Genomic DNA, 21,339 nt, shown 5'->3' with positions numbered 1-21,339 from the left:
GGTTTTCCCAGTAGTGTTGTATGGAAGTGAGAGCTGGACTATAAATAAGGCTGATCACTGAAGAATGGATGCTTTTGAGTTATGGTGCTGGAGGAGACTCTTGAGAGTCCCATGGACTGCAAGAATATCAAACGTATCCATTCTGAAGGAAATCAGCCCTGAGTGCTCACTGGAAGGACAGATCCTGAAGCTGAGGCTCCAAGACTTTGGCCACCTCATGAGAAGAGAAGACTCCCTGGAAAAGACCCTGATGTTGGGAAAGACTGAGGGCACAAGGAGAAGGGGACGACAGAGGACGAGATGGTTAGACAGTGTTCTCGAAGCTACAAACATGAGTCTGACCAAACTGCGGGAGGCAGTGGAAGACAGGAGTGCCTGGCATGCTCTGGTCCAGGGGGTCACGAAGAGTCGGACACCACTAAATGACTTAACAACAACAACAAAAGATAAAGGACCCTGGACAGTTAAGTCCAGTTGAAATTGACTATGAGGTGTGGCGCTCATCTCCAGTTTCAGGCCGAAGGAGCTGGCATTTGCCTGCAGACAGCTTTTCGGGTCATGTGTCCAGCATGACTAAACTCTTTCTGGTGCGATGGCGCACTGTGGTGTGTGCCAGAACGCACAGAAACACCATTTACAGCAGTGCCTATTTATCTACTTGCACTGGTATGCTGTTGAACTGCTAGGTTGGCAGGAGCTGGGACAGAGCAATGGGAGCTCACTCCATTGCGGGGATTTGAACTACTGAGGCTCAGTGGTTTAGACCACAGCGCTAGTGTCTCAATCAAGGGAAGTAATAGTACCACTGTCTTGGTCAGACCACAATTGTGTCCAGTTCTGGGCACCACAATTGAAGATGGATATTGACAAGCTGGAATGTATGCAGGGGAGGGCGACCAAGATGATAAAGTGTCTGGAAACCAAACCTTATTAGAAACGGTTGAGGGCGCTGGGTATGTTTAGCCTGGAAAAGAGACTGAGAGGAGATATGATAGCCATCTTCAAATATATAAAGGGAGGTCCAGCTCCAAGGGCCTGCTGGCGATTCCCTCACTGCGAGAAGTGAAGTTACAGGGAACCAGGCAGAGGGCCTTCTTGGTGGTGGCGCCAGCCCTGTGGAACGCCCTCCCACCAGATGTCAAGGAAATAAACAACTATCTGACTTTTAGAAGACATCTGAGGTAACCTGTTTCGGGAAGTTTTTAATGTTTGATATTTTATTGTATTTTTAATATTTTGTTGGAAGCTGCCCAGAGCAGCCGGGGAAACCCAGCCAGATGGGCAGGGTATAAATTATTATTATTAATAATTATTATTATTATTATGTCACATAGAGGATGGAGGAAGCTTGTTTTCTCCTGCTCTGGGGGGTAGAACATGAACCAATGGATTCAAGTTACAAGAAGGGAGATTCCGACTAAACACCAGTGAGAGCTGGTCAGTGGTCTCTTTCCTTGGAGGATTTTAAACTGTATTGAAACAGTTTTGTCTTGTATTTCAGGTCTTCCAAGTTAGGAATCCTCTCCAAATGCCTGTGTTTGAAAGGGTGTGTGAAAGGTCATGTAGTTAAGCTCTGGGTAGCCAAAGCACAGACAGATTCACACATTCATGTAAATGTGTGCGTGTGTGACAAATTCCAGAGTCCGGTTAGGCTGCAATAGATTGTAATGGATGGTCAGAAGTCACTTCAGCGCCAGATGGGGGGTAATTGTCCACCAACTGTCCTGCCCCAACCTATATTTTGCCAGAACAAAGGTGGCAACCCAACCCTAACCAGATGCCTGTGAGAAGCCTGCAAGCCAGGCACAATAACAGCACTCCCTTCACTTGTGATTCCCATTAACTGAAATTCAGAGAAGCCTACTGTACTGCCTCCAACAGTGGAGGTGTGTGTAGCTTTGAGGAATAATAATGTTGCTTTTTCACAGATGTTACAACTGCTAGATGACCGCAGATAGCACAGACCTGCTTATACAGTGGTACCTCTGTTTTCGAACACACCTTGGAAGCCAAACATGAAACACAGCTTCTGTTTTGAGTTTTCCGCCTTGAGTTTTCCATTTTGAGGCTTCCGCTTTGAGTTTTTGGTTTTGGAACTTAAACCGTCTTCCAGAATGGATTACATTCGAAAACTGAGGTACCACTGTACTTATCTTTATAACGGTTTGTGGTTCGGGTGCTCATAGATAGGACAGCTTGCAGCTGGATTACGGTTTATTTGTACGCTTCGGCAGATATAGAACTCGTTAGTGGTCCGGACGTGGCTTTATCGTTTGAGTCAATGTGTAAAAACGTAGAGACATGGACCAAATAAGGAGAAAGATAAACGGGTGATGGCTATCGAATTCAGAGTAATGGGAGATATCAACAAGGGCGGGGATATTAGTAGTCTAATTAGGCCATGGGTAGGCAAACTAAGGCCTGGGGGCCGGATCCAGCCCAATTGCCTTCTAAATCTGGCCCACAGGTGGTCCGGGAATCAGCATGTTTTTACATGAGTAGAATGTGTGCTTTTATTTAAAATGCATCTCTGGGTTATTTGTGAGGCATAGAAATTCGTTCATTATTTATTTTTTCAAAATATAGTCCGGCCCCCACAAGGTCTGAGGGACAGTGGACCGGCCCCCTGCTGAAAAAGGTTGCTGACCCCTGAATTAGGAGGTCGTGATAGACTGTAAACCCTGCACATACCCAGCCAATGGGGAAACAAGGGAGGGAACCTGGGCTTCCGGATATAAGCTTGTGTTTTGCCAATTTTGGAGCGTGCCTACTGGACACCTGCTCCTGCAAGAACATTTTATAATCAATAAACTTTTTGCTGCTTCACCAACTTCATTCAGAATTTATTTTGTGGGTCTCAGGACCCACTTCTAACAGTAGCCAACTCTGCTGGGCCTTGATTGTAAAAAAAAATTCCTGCTAGCTATTTTTTTATCACAAAAGTCCCAATTTAGAATATAGAAATCACTTTATCCGTTTATATTTGCCTCCTACACAGAATTCAGAGAATTATTCTGAGACGTATATCAGAGATGTAAAATGCATTTTGAAAAAAATAATAATGTTGCATTTATTTTTGGGGTGGAGGGAGAGGAGATTTGGGACAGATCCATAGTACAAATCTTGCTTTTAGGACTCAGAAAAAAGATCAATAGGACCCATGTGGAACATAACCATGCAGATACAAATGAGGCACATATTTTGGAAAGAAACGGTTAGCAAATTTATATATTCAGATGTGAGAGAAGTATTTCAGGAAATTGGTTTCCTCAATTTTTTCTTAATGACCCATAGAAAGAACAAAACAATGTGAGAGAAGCTAGGCTTCATCAGCAGAGCTTTCCAGTTTTCTTATGCTCAGTCTTCCCCAACCTGGTGCCCCCTGCCCCACCCCAGAAGTCTTGAACTACAATTGCCATCAGCTGTGCTGTCCAAAAAAAAGACTAGAAATGCACTAGGTTGCGGAAGGCTAGTTTAGACTAATGAAAATGGTCAAAAGTACAAATCTCTAGAATTCAGATTGCAAAATATTGGCATTGGGACTTCATTCAGTCACCACCACCCCCAAACTCTGAAGGAGAAACTTTTTGGCTGACCTGTTGTGATGGGGGGAATTCTGTATGCTATATATCTGTTAAAGACAAAGGAACCTTGTCAAAAAGGTTGGCAAACCTACATTTGCATCAGGAGGGCCTGGTCTCCACCCTTTTATGTTTTTACTGACCTTTTGTCCTGTACCTCAGGACAAAAATTAAGCAGGCAAAGCTTTCTCCTCCACTCTCTCCAGCTGAGGAAAAGCTTTTGTCGGCTTCACTTTTCCACATCAAGTTGCCCTTAGAGGCACAGGAGCAAAACCATTAAAAAGTTGACAACGCTGTTAAGGGGAAAGAGGGCTTCCCCCCCTACTCTGCACGGCTATTCTGTGTCAGTACAGTTTGGGAAAGGGGCACCTGTTGAACTTCTTCCCCTCATGGAACTGGCTGGCGAAAGAGGAAAGTCTCCAGGGGAAAAGAGTTTTAATTCAAAATGGTTGATAGCTAATAGGAATGAGATAGGACACTCATTTTGAAAAAACAGCAGCAGCAACCTGTTCAGGGTTAACTGAAAGCTAGAAATTAGGGCTATCAGCTGATGAAATAAATATTCCAGTACAATTGCAAGTATTACTCAGAAGTAAATTTCATTGGTTTCAATGGGTTCAGGCCAGGCACTTTGCTGCCTGAGGAACAGCAGAAAATTTACCCCACCCCACTGGAATGTTGGCGCATGAGGTAGAAAATGCTACAAGCCCCTCTTCCTCTCCCTGAAATATAGTTACAATTATAATAAATTAATTAGCTAACAATTTGCTGCCTTTTCGTGACACCCCAAATCTTGCTGCCTCAAGTGGCTGCTTCACTCGGCCTAATGGTAGGGCCATCCTGGAGTGGAATATATTCCCTGGAAAGTGTGCTTATGCTTTCAACCATGCTTGACTGTCATGGCAGGAGTTGGCTTCACCTGCTGAGCAGCAGCCTGAATGAGCAGAAGGTGAAGTGACTCCTCCTGCTGCTGATCAGCCTCCTTGCTCCTGATGAGAACCAGCAGGCTCCAGCTTTCTTAAGCAGGACTTCCAGCCTCAGCCAGTTGCTGGAAACAACATTTGTTGTTCCTGGCCAGACTGGGCTGCTTCTTGCTTCTCGTGACTTCAGAACCTCAGCTTTCTTGACCCCTGGATCGTCTGACTATGTGAACTGAGATAGACCGGACCTTGGACATGGACTCTGCCTTCAGACAAGTCCCCCCGGGTTTGGCTGGCTTCTTCCTCCACTGAGCTCTGCCGTGGCTGGCAGCACAGGACTACGACCTTGATTAATCAACTAAAAGCACTTGAGGACAGGCAAGATTGAGACTGACCATGAGGCAGAGTTAGGAAACTGTCCCAGGTGGCAGATACTGGGGGGCAGTGGGGCAGCCTCATGGCTGCTCCTCCTGAGCCCCCTTTCGAGACAAGAGCTGTGTGAGCCACACAACCGGCTATAGTCTTGCCAATATTCAAGTAAGATTCAGCTACCAGTGCTGTTTGGCTTCTGCATGTGGAAGTGTGGGGAGGATACCATCTTCTCCTTTGTCTCAGGCAGCAAAATGTCTTGGGTCAACCCTGAGGAGAGGCATTCTGTCCTCCAGAGTAGAAGAGGGAAAAGAGAATGAAATTTCATCCTCATTTTTTCAAATGTGTGTATTATACACAGACACACACATCTCGTTGCAATCATCATTTTGTTCCCCAAGTGATCTCGGCACTTTTTAAAGACAGATTGTGGCATCCAATAAATTAGATTTTTTAATCAATCAAAATGTTCTAATTAATCAGAGTCCCCCATGTAACTGATCAGCAGATTTAACATTTTAAACATTATTTAAATGTAAGTACTTAAAAATACTGCAGGTGTCAAGCACCATTTCAGAATGTAACACTAATTTTCCAAAAGGGATCCAGGGGGAATCTGGGTGATTAACATCTGTTTCAGGAAAACTGGTGGAGAGCATTACTAGAGACAGAATTGGCAAGCATATAGAAGAGTTAAGTCTTGCTGAAGCAAAACCAGCACGATTTCTGCAATAGTCTCACTAACCTTTCAGAGTTCTTTGAGAGTCAATAAGCTTAGAGGGTGAGGTGCTTGAGCCATCAACACTGTGTAGTTTTGCTAAAGATTTTTGTGAAGTCTGTCACCAAAGATTCCTTAGCAAGCTTAGCAATAGTAGAAAAGGAGGAGAGGACCTCTTCTGGATCAGAACAAAACAGGAAGCCGAGCAGGAATACAGGGACTGTTCTCCCTATGGAGTGATATAGAAAGGAGACCCCAAGAACTGGAACCGGGACTTGTGCTTCTTAAGTTGTTCATAAACCATCAAGAATTAAGGGTGATCAGTGAGGTAGAAAAGTTTGCTGATAACTAATTGCTCAGCACAGGCAAAACATAAAAAGCAAAATGGCAAATGCACTTCAAAGTAGGCCAGCGCGAAGTAATGCTTGGTAGGACAAAAAAACATTCTTTCACATATATGCTCTTTAACTGGTATCAACTACCCAGGACTAGACCCAGGGCATAGAGGGCAGCCTTAAAAGAGGATTAGATAAATTCATGAGAATAAGGCTATATTCTGCCTCCATTATCAGAGGTAAGATGCTTCTGAATAAAGCTTAAAGCTGAGACTCACAAGTGTGGAGAGGAATCTCACACTCTTGTTCTGCTTGCAGGCTTCCCATAGGCATCTAGCCAGCCACTGTAAAAATGGAATCCTGGACTAGATAGGCTCTTGGCTGTGTGGGAGAAGAGGGAGAAGGCCTTCTTTATGAGGGAGTCTGCTGTGATCCACACATGCATCCACTAACCAAAGTTGATGAACCTGTGGCCATCCTGAGTTTGTTGGCCTCCAGTTCCCAGGAGCCTGGATAATGGAGAGCCAACAAACTCTGAAAGACCACAAGTTTTCCAAAAACCTGCTCCAAACTCAAAGACAGTATTAAAAAAAAAAAAAGCACTTTGTTCTTTTCTCATACATATAGCAGCTTTCATTAAGCGATCAACTAAAACTCATAAGTTAATCAACTATGGTTTCTTTAACTGGGGGGCAGTAGTCAGTCAAAGGCTTCCATTCAATGCTGCAGTCCTTGGGGATGTAGGTCTGCATCCAACTAACTTCTACTCAGTGTAGACCCATTGAAATTAATGGACCTAAGTTAGACATGTCAATTAATTTCAATAGGACTACTACAAACCCATACCAACAAAACTGGACTTTGTGCTGCTGTGGGAACCCACCTCTTCTGCCCACCTCCACGTGTGAATGCGTTTCCTCCTTCCACAATAACACAGCTCAGGCCAATTTTGCACACCTGAACCCTTCCTCCGAACATAGTAACCTAGCTGCCAAATTTTCAAAGGGCCACTTCAGCTGTGCCTTCAATAGCCCTTTAAACTGTGTACAATAGGCAGTCTATAGCTCAAGGGGACTTCGTCTGTTGATTTCTACAGATCAAGCTGCTCTTGAGGGTCAAAACACAGACCAGACTGGAGTTTTCTTCTTAGTCAGTTGCCAACCCTAAATAGTAGCAAAAAGCATCTGGTGTCTTAGAGGACTTTGCTTTCCTGATTTAGAAGTCAGTGCCTACCCTTCCATGCACATGTTCCATGGGAAGAATTTAGAATCATAGAGTTGGAAGAAACCCCAAGGATCATCTAGTCCAACCACCTCCAATGCAGAAATATTTGATGTTATCTGTGAGGACTCCAGAAGCAAAGGAATAGGAAACACGATAAAAACAACCCAAGTTGCTACTTTGCTGCTGCTATTTTTAAACAGGGCTGCTTTTGTGCTTTTAACAGCAGCTTAACTTGCATAAATGTAACAGCTGAAGTTTTTCTTGATATGGAACCGAAAGAGCTACAAAAGCTTGCCTTTCTAAATTTCTCCAAAATCATTCTGCCTTTAAAGGCACAGGAGAAGAGCTGATTTTTAGAAGTTAACAAGCCTACCATGTCAAAAAACACCGTCCAGGGAATTTCCCAATAGCTGGCTGCAATCAAATACAACAAACATCAACATTTGGCTCAAATCACCCTTTAAAAAAAAAATCAGACCATTTCAACCACCAACTTTTGCTTCCAGCCCTGCCTGCACTGTGCCTTTAAGAACAGCATTTCAATGTGCAGACGTTAGCAAGCAACACTATTTCCATGCCGACACCTGTATACAAATTTTCTGTCAAAGGCACAGGAGCAGTCCCATCCATTTTATTTTGGCCAGTTGGCAACCTGACTATCATGCCTTCATAGCTGCCAACATGCCCCTGAAAGAGAATTTTCAGTCCTAGATTCCTGAGCAGAGAAATAGACACTTTGCAGATTTCTTCTGAAGCATGTTCATCATTTACAGATATAAATGGATTAGTTTTAGGCTGTTTAACTGATTACTTTTTTGTGGCTTACCTGGATGGCACAGGAGGCTGCCAAGTGGTCAGGAGGCGAGGAAATTTGCCAGGGTTGCTCCTTTGCCTTGACAGCATCTTAGTCTGCAGGAATCTCGCAGGAAGCTTTTTGCAGCATGAAGACAAAAACATTATCACCTGCTAATCCCTGCAGATCAAGCTGCTGTTAAAGGCACAGCAACAGGGATAGTTTGCAAAGCTGGCAACCCTTGAGCACACTCTCATTCAGCCACAGGATTTAGGAAAAAAGGTTCCTTTGACCCAACTAATCAGAATATATTTGGCATTGGCACATAATCTTTTGGTGGAAAAAAATATGTTGGCGGAACATATGGGTGTGGGTCTGTGTTATACACACACAGGCAGAGATAGCTGAACTAAAATCGACTGCCTGAAAAGCCAGTTTCTATCCAGCACTCACCTCACTCCCCTTTCTACAAACACAAAAGCCAACAAATAAATATATTTTTCTTTGTTTAGTTTAAATAGCATGATGAGTTCCATTTCCACAAGGGTCCCCATGCACTCTGAATTGCTTGCTTGCTTGCCCTCACCCAGCCTCTCTTACCAGGCAGTCTGAGTCCACTGCCTGCAGAGAATCTTCCTAAAAGCCTTACGAAAGTCCTGATTGAAGATGGTATATATGACAGGGTTCAAGGAGCTGTTGCAGTAGCCAATCCAGAAGAAAAACTTAAAGGTGCTATCTGGGATTGGACAGTGCTCTGGGGGACAGATGGCCCGGAGGCTGTAGAGGAAGAAGAAAGGGAACCAACAGATGACAAAGACCCCGATCACCACAGCCAGGACAAAGGTGAACCTCTTCTCCCGGTTGAGGTGTGTCTTCCTCTTCCAGGGGTTGGCACTGAGGGTCTTCACCCTCCTCACCAGCAGGACCTCCCCTCTCGCAGTGGCCAAGGTGTCCATGCCCTGAGGGGAGCTCTGGGGGGGTCCATTGCCCTGCTTGATGCTGCTAGGGGGAAAGCACTCTGAAGATGATGGCTTCTTCTCAGGCAAGGACTGAGAAGGGCTGGTGGCAGTTGCTGGCTCTGGGTCTTTCTCCTCCTGGCTTACAAGAGAAAACTTCTCAGTAGAGAGGCAATGGGTCTCTGGTTGGTCACTTTCCTGAGTGGGTACCTGATGTCCATTTGGCTCCCCTTCTCCCTGAGGCTTGGATTGGTCCTGCTTGGGAGAGGTTTCGACAGATGGAACGGCGATGATTTGGGGCACCCCTTCTTCCGCCTTTGTCTTGGGCTTCTTAGCTTGAGTCCTCTGCTTGTTTCGACGCTTGGCTATGAAGTAGATCCTAACATACACCAAGATCATAATGACGCAGGGGGCAAAGAAAGAGCAGGTGCTGGAGGAGAGGATGTACCAGGGCTCCTCATTCAGCTCACACCTCCTTGCATCCTCTTTGGCATTGTTTGGGTTTTCATTGAGGACCAGCGGAGGCAAGGAGATGACTGCCGCAATCAGCCACACCACAAGGATGGTGCACTTGATTCTCCGTGGCGTCCTCTTGGAGTTGTACTCAATGGCTCTGCTCACCGACCAGTACCGGTCCAGACTGATGGCACAGAGATGCACGATGGAGGCTGTGCAGAAGAGAACATCCAAGGCCAGGTAGGCTTTACACCATGTCCTGCTGAAATACCAGTAGCCCATCAACTCATTGGCAAGAGAGAAGGGGATGATGAGGGTGGCCACTAGGATGTCTGCGGCCGCAAGGGACACCAGGAAAAGGTTCTGTGGGGCTTTCAGAGACCTGCTGGTCAGCACAGCAATGATCACCAGAATGTTGCCAAAGATGGTGAAGATGATGAGGAAGGTGGTGACAGCTGCAATGGCGGCGGTGGCTTGGATATTGTAGCCGTCATGACCGCCCATGGTAGCCATGATCATTTAGAAGGAGTGGCCCTACAGGTCCAGGTGGGATGTGGGGCCCACCTTCTCAGTTTCACATGTGCCCGAGGGTCTACAGATCAGAAGCCCCCCATTGTTACCTGAGTCAGAGGAGAAGCAGCAGTTCAGGGAGAGAGTTGCCAGGGCAGAGTTGCTGGTACTTCTTCCATACTGGGATTCTTCCAGCCGGAGCATAGGCTTCTCTTGCTGTAATGCTAAACTGCTCTGGATGCTAATTCTTTGCTAATTCACAGCACCGCTCCCTCCAGTCCACAACAGCGATGCCTCTCTCCTTCTCTCCCTCTCCGGGTCATTTGCTTCTTTCCTCCAATGCCCAGGCACTTCTGATCACTGTAGCACTGTCGGCTCGGAATAACCCAAGAAGTTTTATTCCTTCTCTTCCTCTTCGCTGCTGGAAAAGTTGAGAGATCTGTGCAGCCTGGCGACTGAACTGCACTCTGCCTCTCTCTCTCTCTCTTCGCTTGACGTGGACAGACCAAGCCTCCCAGTGCCTTTTGAAACGAGCTGCAGGAGGAGTTGGGTTTTTCTCTCCACGAGGAATCTCTGACATGTGATGTCATGCAGTCTTTCAGCTTTTTGTCAGGCTCCAGGAGGGGAGAGAAAGGAATCAAGAGAGGGGTGTGCAGAACATGCAAACATACACACATACAATCACAATCTAGCAACCGTCAGGACTATCCTAGGATCTCCAAGAGCCACTCACCTCCTTTCAACTGAGTCCCTCCAGCTACTCAGCTGACTCTTCTGTCTTTGTCTAGCCTCCTGCCAGGAGAGCCCACCATGGCCTGCGAGTGTGTTTTTTACAATGCAGGTTGCTCTGTAACTAAATTACTCTGATAGCTGCTGTGTATATGATGACTCAGACCAGCCGGCTTTCCATCTGAGCCCTGCTGCGTTTCATCTACCCTTCTGGAAACTTTGATATGGGGAGATCTGGACTTTGAAGAACTGCAGCTCTTGGTTGTTTAATAATAATTATTATTATTTAAAGAAACAAAAACAGAGAGAGCAGGAAGGATGCTCTTTACAAAACAGGACAAGAATTTAGTACAATGCTTCTCAAATAAATGGCCATCTACTTTTGCAATTATAATACAGATTTCAATGGAACTTGTAACCTGTGGACCACCACAGGGCCCAGTCCAGCCAATGATAAGGACTTCTAAGATTAATGGGGGGAATTTCAAGCTCTTCAGACCCCCAGCTGCTGGCTTACCTCACACCTCCTCTCTGCACATTCTCTGTTCCTGCTCTGATATTGGAAAGGAGCCAGGAAGGCAGAACTGTCTTGGAGAAGAAGAGGTCCCTAGGAATGGAGGCATTGGGGATGGCAAGGGGGATGGAGGGAGGGCCAAGGGGAGCAGGAGTCCTGGGAAAGGAGAGTGGGAAACATAGGAGCCAACGACAAGGGGCCAAGGGGTCTTGCCCCCCCCCCAAATATTTGATGCTCTCCCCAAAGTTGATTCAAATGGTGTGTGTGACCATGTCATGTGATCGATTATGTGGGGCAGGGCTTATCTGCCCCCCCCCTTTTGTTCAAGTTGGCCCCCCTGGTGAGCACAGGCAATAGCCCCGTGAAAAGAAGGGGAGAAGAAGTCCAGAGAGAAGAGTCTAGGGTAACAATGTACACATCATCACAAAAACAGGGGCAGTGGGGATATGGATTTCAATCAAAGTTGCAGATGCTAATTTATATGTATAGAGGCTGATTTAGAAATAATAATAGAAATTAATGTTACCAGGGACTGGGTGACCTGTGCACCTGCTCAGCCTGCTGCTGCTGAGCAATTTCAAGGTCTCCCTTCTTATGAATTGTTAACATGATACCAGACAGATATTCAAATAAAACACAGAGCAGCAAACTCCAGACTTGTGTAATCTATCTTGCCTTGGGGTTGCCATACATCCAGGTTTCCCCGGACATGCCCTCTTTTGGGGGGCTGACATGGCCATCCGGGCAGATTTTTGCATTTTAAAGGAAATATTTGGGTTTTGGGGGGGGGGGAGTTGGGTTTCTTGGGGGGGGGGAGTGGCATTTCCTGTGCCCTGGAAACGGATGTGCCGTGTGGAGCAGTCGCTTTGGCCACAGGAGAGCATGCGGAGGCCATGGCATGCAGAGCATCCATCGGAAGGGGGAGAGCCATTGGAAGATCAGATACGGTAGGGTCGGGGGGGGGGGGTCGGCAGCTATGCCATGCAGAGCTGCTCCCAGCCCGTGCCGCCAACGCAGGATGTCGGGCAGGCAAGCGCCAGAGCCCAGAATGGCAGGGCAGGCAGAGGGTGGGCGAGTGCTGCCCTCCACTGCCCCCGAGCTGTGTGACCTGTCACTGGTGCCTGCCTCACATCTCCTGGGGTGCCAGTGGCATCCGCCCATTGACGCGCAGGAAGCTCCCAGGCTTGCATGGGTGGCGAAAGCCACCCAGTATCGACTCAGCAGGTGGGAGTGCCACACTGTTGCCGGGTCTCTTGCGTCCTGTTCCCGGGTGGGTGCAAGCTCCGGTCAACATGTGGGGCCTCTCTCTCTGCTGGGCAAGGCATGCCGGGTCCCTCGGTGCTGGGCACGGCCCCATCCACCACCCAAGCTCTCTTGGGCGCACCGGCTAAACGGAGGGAAACTCTGGAGGCCCGCAGGGGGACGGTGGCCAGACAAGGCATGGGCAGTCATCCAGCGTCTTACCCACGATCGGGGGAGGGGTCGAGCAGTCCATGTTTCCCGCCACTTTGCACGCCACGGCTGCTGCCAGCCCGGGCCAGGAAAGAAGCGTGTGGGCCTGGTGGTGACACTGGCGGCAGGCTGGCGGCAGAGTGCAGTGGAGACCAAAAATGGCAGTGCCTACTTATTACTACTATTTTTCTTCCTCCCACCTACAAATGTGTCCGGTTTTTTTGCTTTTTGAACCCTGATTTTGCCTTTTTGCTAGAACGCATAGGATCAGCTAGAGCCAAATGCAAAGTGAATATAAACCTGAATATAGAAGAGCAAACCAGTAACTCACTCACTTCTCTAAGCAAAGCTGCAGGAATACTGGTCAATGCCTGGTCACAGGCAGCCAATAATACTCGTATTTTACAGGTGAGGGAACACCAAGGATGATAGAGACCTAGTGGGTTCAAGGCACATGATGTTGGCTTTCTTTGCAATTTCCCTTGCCATTGTTAAACTGTTGGCAGACATAAAGCTTTGCCGAAATACCGGAAATCAGCTAGAGAACTAATAATAATTTATTTATTTTATGGCATTTATATCCTCCAAGGAAACATACATGGCTCTCCCCATCGTCATTTAGGGCCTATCCACACTTCCTCTTGTCTTGCTACTTTCCTCTGAGGAAAACAGCTCTTTAGCGCTCAATTGGAGCAAACAGCAATTCAGGTTTTCCATGGATGGTTTTTGCTGCACTTTGGAGCTAAAGTTTCCCTGGGAAATGAGTGGAGAAAGGGGAAACCTCTCAGACTTGCTCTTTGTAGGCACAGGACAAGCAGAAGTATGGATGAGCCCTCAGTCCCTGTGAATTAGGTTAGGCTGAGAGGCAGTGACTGGCCCAAGGTTGTCTAGCGAGCTTCACGGCTGAGTGGCGATTTGAACCCTGCTCTCCCAGGTCCTTGTCAAACTCTCTAATCACTACCCCACACTGCCTCTAGATGCCAATCTACCTACTCCTTCAAACAGAGGGCTGTCCTCTGTGATGTAGGACACCTGGCCAGCAAAGAGTGAGAGTAGATCTCCAGAACCTGCGGAACAAGGAAGTCTGAAATCCACAAACTAACTTGATGGACACTGCAGGAGGCCTCACATTTTGTTTTTGTGTTCCCTTTAATTGCTTACTCTAGTTACAAATGTGCCCCTAGAAGCATACAAATCCTGTGAAATGTAACCATTGGGGGGGGGGATGTTGAATTTTCCATGTTTGCTTCTCCACTGCACAACATTTGTACATGTGAGGATGTTATGTACTGAGTTGAATAGGATCCAAACTGTAGCAGTCTGATTGGTCCTAGAACAATAGGATCCAAAAGGCAGCAGTCTGATTGGTCCTAGAACAATAGGATTCAGAATGCAGCAGTCTGATTGGTCCTAGAACAATGCAGCAGTATGATTGGTTGGCAGGAACCACCCAATCCTGCTCCAGATAGAAGTGAATCCACAACCTGATTGGCTTACAGTAGAATTCCAGAATTAGCCAATCATGTGCAGCCCATTGTGTAAATAATGTATATAAAGCAGATACTGTGAGGGGACATTTATTCATTCCTCCTCACCACTATGAGCTGAATAAAGAGCATGAAATCACTTTGCGACTCTGAGTATATTTCACTGGCGACGAAGGTGGGATCCCGCTGAGCTGACTGCCACACACAGCACCGCAGCACCGCCAACTGCCGCACCGCTGCCTCGCACCGTGTATCCAGGCTTCAGCTCCGGGGCACAAGGAACTCAGAATGGCAGCCAACAGCAGCTTCTCGCCATTCAACCCAGCATCTGGAGACTGGGAAGCGTACGCCTCCCGTTTCACCTTCCTCCTAGAAGCCAAAGGGGTCACCGACGAAGAAGACGCCAAGAAGAGGGCGATATTCTTCAGCGTCTGCGGAGAGGAGACGTTTGAAATCGCCCGGGCTCTCCTTGCGCCTGAAGACGTCGCTACTGTTCCATACAAAACAATAATGGAACAGCTGAAGGGGCACTTTTCGCCGCAGCCCTCAGTGGTGGCTCGTCGAAATGCCTTCTACGCAAAGCGGCAAGCCCCTGGGGAAACCATAACTGGGTTTGTGACCTCTCTCCGCCAAGCCGCCCGGTTCTGCAACTTCTCAGAGCTGGAGAACATGCTTCGTGACCGCCTCGTCGGTGGCCTGAAGGATGAGAAGCTGCAACGACGCCTCTACGCTAAGAAGGACCTAACGTTCCAGGTCGCTCTGGAGGAGGCCCTGGCAACAGAAGCTGCCGAGAGGTCGACCCAAGAGGCACGGCCGAGCCTGCCATCCCAACCGAGGGTCCACCATGAAGACCTCACCGACGACTCAGGATCCGACAGGGAGGAGGTGCACCGAGTACAGCAGCGCACTCAAGCAGCGCACAGACCACAGCTGCCTCGACGAGAAGGAGGGAACTGCGCAAGCTGCGGGGAGAGTCACGAGAGGAGGACCTGCCGTTTCCGCAACGCAGAGTGCAGGCAGTGCAGAAAATCGGGACACATCGCCCGGGTGTGTCGGGCTCGGCCCACCCGACACCAGGCATCAGATGACCAATCCAAGAGCCCCAGGTCCCGGGGCCCAACGCACCAAGGCAACTCGACGGAGCTCACGGACTTCCAGGTATACCAGTTGCCCCACCCCAACGTAGAGAAAATTTATGTAGAGGTACAGATAGAGGGGGCCCCATGCCGCATGGAGCTTGACACGGGTTCAACTCTATCCATAATCTCGGCAAGGACCTTAAGGAAACTGTGTCCCACTGGGGGTCCCAAACTCAGGCCGGCCCCATTCACCCTCCGGGACTTCCAGAAACGTAAGGTCCCCACAATGGGGGTGGGGACCTTCAGGGTGCAATACCGAGGGCGGACGCGGCAACTGGACTTGCTTGTGGTCAAGGGCCCCTACATTAGCTTACTGGGATTGGCATGGTTTGGACCACTGGGGCTAGCTGTCACCGGGGTGAACCACACTAGTTTACAAGTGGACGTGGACGCCATATGCAAGGAATTTCCAGGGGTTTTCGATGGGAAATTGGGACAGTATACGGGCCCCCCCATTGCGCTACAGCTTGACCCCGCAGTACGACCGGTCAGGCTCAAGGCCCGCCGGGTCCCGTTCGCCTTGAAACCCCGTATAGACGAGGAATTGGACCGACTCGTAGAGCAAGGAGTGCTGGAGCCGGTGCCTAATGCTCCCTGGGAAACCCCAATCGTCACACCCGTCAAGCCTAATGGTTCGGTCCGCATCTGCGCAGACTACAAATGTACCATAAACAAGGCCCTCACGGCCCACGCATACCCAGTGCCCGTGGTCAGCCATGTCCTTGCCACCCTGGCTGGGTCGAAAATTTTTGGCAAGCTGGACTTGGCCCAAGCATATCAACAGCTGCCAGTAGATGAGGCCACAGCAGAGGCACAGACGATTGTGACGCACAGAGGAGCGTTCAGGGTAAAGCGGCTGCAATTCGGTGTCAGCGTGGCACCAGGCATATTCCAGAATATAATGGACTCTCTCCTTAAAGGGATTCCTGGCGTCACCCCCTTCTTCGATGATGTGTTGATTGCCGGCCCCACACCAGAGGAGTTTGAGGACCGCCTCCGCACCGTTCTGCACCGTTTCCAGACGGCGGGTCTCAAGGTGAAGCGGGAAAAATGTCTACTAGGAGTGCCTCAGGTGGACTTTCTGGGATTTATGGTGGACGCAGAAGGGGTCCACCCGACTGGGGACAAGGTACGGGCCATTTGTGATGCCCCAGCGCCCAAGAGCAAGACTGAACTTCAGGCCTTCTTGGGACTATTGAACTTTTACCATTCCTTCCTTCCCCACAAGGCGGCGGTAGCGGAGCCCCTACACAGACTCCTGGACAAGCGGGCCCCTTGGGTGTGGGGCCAGCGCCAGGAGGCCGCATTCCAGGCAGTCAAGGACTTGCTTGTCTCAAACTCGGTCTTGGCACACTTCGACGAGAGGCTGCCGGTGGTGCTAGCATGCGACGCCTCACCCTATGGCATTGGAGCTGTCCTGGGGCACCAACTCCCGGATGGAAGAGAGGTACCGGTGGCGTACTTTTCCCAGACACTCAACACAACCGAGCGGAACTACTCGCAAATCGACAAGGAGGGTCTGGCAATCGTAAAGGGAGTAAAAAAATTCCATGATTTCTTGTACGGGCGGCCCTTCACCGTGGTGACTGACCACAAGCCGTTGCTTGGCTTGTTTGCCCCCGAAAAGCAGACCCCCCAAGTGCTGTCTCCTCGCGTCCTCAGGTGGTCAATTTTCCTTGCCAGCTACCAGTATGCACTGATTCACCGACCTGGGAAGGCGATGGGCCATGCGGACGCCCTCAGCAGGCTACCACTACCGGAAACAGGCCCTGATCCAGCACCTGCACAAGAGGTTATGAGCCTGGAGCTGCTTCCCGACCGCCCCATTCAGGCACAAGAAGTTGCACACCATTCCAAGAAAGATAGGGTCATCTCCCGGGTCCTGGACTGGGTGTGGAGGGGATGGCCCAGCAGCAGCCCCGGGCCAGAATTCGCCAGCTACACAACCCGCAAACATGAACTGTCGGCCCACAAGGGGTGCCTGTTATGGGGAAGCAGAGTCGTTGTTCCCCAGCCCCTCTGCAAAAGGGTCCTCACAGCCCTACACGAGACACATCCAGGGGTAGTAAGAATGAAGGCCCTTGCCAGGAGTTATGTGTGGTGGCCGGGGATCGATGGAGAGATAGAGGCCTGGGTCAAACACTGCCAGGCCTGCCAAGAATCCCGCCCAGACCCCCCAAGGGCCCCAGTCCAGTCCTGGGAGTCCGCCCGAGCACCATGGTCACGCCTGCATGTGGATTTCGCTGGCCCCTTTCAGGGGAAAACATTCTTCATAGTGGTGGACTCCTACACCAAATGGCTGGAAGTCGCACTGGTACCGTCCACTTCCACGTCCGCAGCCATCCGGGTACTACGCAGGCTGTTTGCAACCCACGGGCTCCCTGACACTCTCGTCTCAGACAACGGGACTGCATTTACGTCAGGAGAATTCCAAACCTTCACAGCGCAGAACGCCATCCGCCACATCCGTTCGGCGCCGTTCCACCCTGCCACCAATGGCCAAGCAGAACGCATGGTGCGGACCACCAAGGACACCCTTCGCCGCATGACGCAAGGGGACTGGGAGTACCGCCTTGCCACATTCCTTCTAGCACAGCACAGCACCCCCAGCTCAACGACTGGCCGGAGCCCCGCTGAACTACTAATGGGTCGGCGCCTTGCAATCAGATTGGACCGCCTTCACCCCGATAGAGCTCAGGATGAGGTAGTGGTGGGGGAAGGCAGGAACCCCCGGACCTTCGAGGCCCAGGACCCAGTGTACGCAAAGAATTTTGGGGCAGGCCCAGCATGGGTACCCGCCACAATCACCAGGGTCACTGGCCCCGTGTCGTACGAGGTGCTAACGGATGGGGGGCAATGCTGGCGCCGCCACTGCGACCAGATACGGCGACGATTCCCGGGAGAAAACCAGGAGGAGGACAGGTCAGAGGAGTCCCAAGGGAACAGCGGGGCAGTGAGGCCCATAGAGCAGGAGGGGCCAGCAGGAGAGGCAGAATCAGTAAATACAGAAAGGACCCGTGAGGCCGAAAGGACACCGGAACCAGAACCACGACTGAGCGAGCCGGTTGCACCAGACCAAACAGCCGCATCACAGCCAGCATCCTTGGAACACGAGCCAGAACCCGGAGCCCGGACCAGGGAACACCCCAGGCCACAACGCACACGTAGGCCGCCGGCATACCTTGAGGACTATGAATGCGACCTCCCGGGCAGGACTGGAACTTAGAGGGGAGGGGTGTTATGTACTGAGTTGAATAGGATCCAAACTGTAGCAGTCTGATTGGTCCTAGAACAATAGGATCCAAAAGGCAGCAGTCTGATTGGTCCTAGAACAATAGGATTCAGAATGCAGCAGTCTGATTGGTCCTAGAACAATGCAGCAGTATGATTGGTTGGCAGGAACCACCCAATCCTGCTCCAGATAGAAGTGAATCCACAACCTGATTGGCTTACAGTAGAATTCCAGAATTAGCCAATCATGTGCAGCCCATTGTGTAAATAATGTATATAAAGCAGATACTGTGAGGGGACATTTATTCATTCCTCCTCACCACTATGAGCTGAATAAAGAGCATGAAATCACTTTGCGACTCTGAGTATATTTCAGAGGAGGAGGCTGGACTGATAAGAGCAATTAAACTGTTGAAAATATACAAGGCAAATAGATTCCTGTGCACTCTCTCTGAGTTGGTGGATATCAAACGCACAATAGAGGAGGATGTTTATTTACATAGCAGATATCACAATTTTTCAGCAGTGAGGGAAGAAGCAGGTGATTCCTCTTCCTACCTCACAGTGAATTATAAAGAGAATTGGAAATTACCTGAGCCCACAACCTCTAGATACAGCTCAGGATTATTCTGCCAGGCTCAACCTTTTTCTCAGAGCCACTTTCTCCCCCATCAAGCAGAAAGGAAGTGTTTGGGGAACAGCAGAAATATGGTAATAATAATCATTAAAGGTCCCCAGGGATACTGAAGCCTGTTTGTGCTAAGTGCTGTAAAGTGCAGACGCTGAAAGGCAGACAGTCTCTGCCCCAGACAGCTTACAATTATAAATGGAGCCAAGAGGACAGGGAAGGCCGAAGAAAGGGAAATGGGGGGCTGGGAGGCTGGCGGTTGCAAAATTGATAAAGTAACCGCTCGTCTCCCAGACCCAAATCCTCTTCATCTCACCACATTGCCTCATATTTTGGAGACAGAGAATTCGAAGAGGTAAATTCCCATCCATTATTGGCTTTCAAACAGATTGGAGCGCAGTGCCTGTCTTTTGCAGAAACAACAAGGTTTAAATACTTCCATTAAGAAGCTGTTAGGATGCTTGTCTGCCAACTCTTATGCCTCCGCCTTCCTCGTCAGGAACACACTGTTTGCCTCACAGCCAAAAGGGCTCGCTTAGAGTTAAAGGAAGTTTGCTCCCCAAAATTCTCCTCATAATTCTCTTCCACAAATGTAAAATGTGAAATATTATTCCCATTATTCTCTGGATATTTGATTGCAACACAATTAAAAATAAAACAAGTAAAGACATTTAAAGCATTGGGAACATCTAAAAGCATTTTTAAACCATCACATAGCCTCACCAAGGTGGCAGGGAACATCATCTTTCAGCCACCCAATGCCTAGGTGAACAGGCATGTTTTAAAATTCTTCCTGAACTTTAATAGTGAGGGAGACCGGCACGCCTTGCCAGGGAGAGAACTCCACAAATGGGGAACCACCACCCAAAAGGCCCTGTCATGGATTAACCCCAGCAAGGGCACTACCAACATGTAGTGACATTTAATAATTTTAAAGTGGGCAAGAAATGTTGGATTTAACATACAAATGGAACAATGGGAACATATGTGGACAAAGGAGTTAAAATATACATTGTTATGACTTAAAAAATTTTTTAATAAAATGATATACCGTTGGTATTTAACTCCTAATAAATTATTCAGAATGTATAAAAATATTCCAAATACATGTTGGAAATGTAAAGAACAAGAAGGTACATTTTCTCATGCTTGGTGGACATGTAAAAAAGAAAAAAAAATGGCTACAAATACATAGATTGATGTAGAGAATTATTGCTTCTCAGCCTTTTGGCTACTATCAAGTGTAGAGGATTGATGCAGAAAATTATGAAGATTAACTTCCAACTGAAACCAGAATTCTTCCTGCTTGGACTTTGTTGTTGTTGTTTAGTCGTTTAGTTGTGTCCGACTCTTTGTGACCCCATGGACCAGAGCACGCCAGGCACTTCTGTCTTCCACTGCCTCCCGCAGTTTAGTCAGACTCATGTTTGTAGCTTCGAAGACACTATCCAACCATGGATATACAATTAGAAAAAGAACTTTGTTTCAATACAGTGGTACCTCGGGTTACATACGCTTCAGGTTACATACGCTTCAGGTTACAGACTCCGCTAACCCAGAAATAGTACCGCGGGCTAAGAACTTTGCTTCAGGATGAGAACAGAAATCGCGCGGCGGCAGCGGGAGGCCCCATTAGCTAAAGTGTTACCTCAGGTTAAGAACAGTTTCAGGTTAAGAAGAGACCTCCAGAACAAATTAAGTTCTTAACCTGAGGTACCACTGTATATGATTACAGTGGCGAGACTGTTGTATACACAAAGATGGAAAGACTCATTATTACCAGCAATGGAAAAATGGTTGTTAAAATTAACGGGCTTAGCTGAGATGACAAAATTGACATGCTAACAATGACCTTTCTCTGATTAAACATTTACTAGAGACTGGAAACCTCTCATAGACTGTTTGTGTGAAAAAGAAAATGAAACAATGGATTTGGGATTGATATTGGTTCATAGAAAGTAGTTTTGTTGGGTATCACCTTGTGATGAATGGACTTTTGTTTATATGTAGTGAAGAATTGGAACTTCTTTAAAGTTCTTTTCTATCTCCTCGTTTTCTCTCTTTTCTTTTCTCTCCTTTTCCTCTTTTCCTCTATGTTTTTATTTTATTCAGATTAATCTTGGATAAAAAAAGATATTTGGTATTGTTTTGTAGTTCTCTTTATAAACTCTAATAAAATTTGTTCAAAAAAAGAATTGATTCCACTTGACAGATAACATACGACGACATTCAGTATTTGACAGGTTATGCTGCTTCAGATTTGATGCATCAGAAAATAAGCAAAAGATGCCAAACAA

General features: G+C 48.2%; 1 protein-coding gene across 4 annotated transcripts in view; it reads right to left on the bottom strand.

Annotated features, from left to right (window-relative positions):
- ADRA2B (adrenoceptor alpha 2B) overlaps positions 1 to 10,573 on the bottom strand; it is a 100,282-nt gene extending 89,709 nt beyond the window's left edge. For all 4 annotated transcript variants that reach the window (XM_081017456.1, XM_081017457.1, XM_081017459.1 and 1 more), the window contains exon 1: positions 7,974 to 10,573. In XM_081017456.1, coding sequence (XP_080873582.1) covers positions 8,537 to 9,871 — 1,335 coding nt within the window. In that variant the 5' untranslated portion in view covers positions 9,872 to 10,573 and the 3' untranslated portion in view covers positions 7,974 to 8,536. The remainder of the gene's footprint in view (positions 1 to 7,973) is intronic.
- Positions 10,574 to 21,339: the final 10,766 nt, after the last annotated feature.

Source organism: Podarcis pityusensis, assembly GCF_964106645.2.
Source record: "Podarcis pityusensis genome assembly, chromosome: 8".
Classification (NCBI taxonomy): domain Eukaryota; kingdom Metazoa; phylum Chordata; class Lepidosauria; order Squamata; family Lacertidae; genus Podarcis; species Podarcis pityusensis.
The sequence above is the reverse complement of the archived record's forward strand: the minus strand, read 5'-3'. Positions and strand labels throughout refer to the sequence as shown.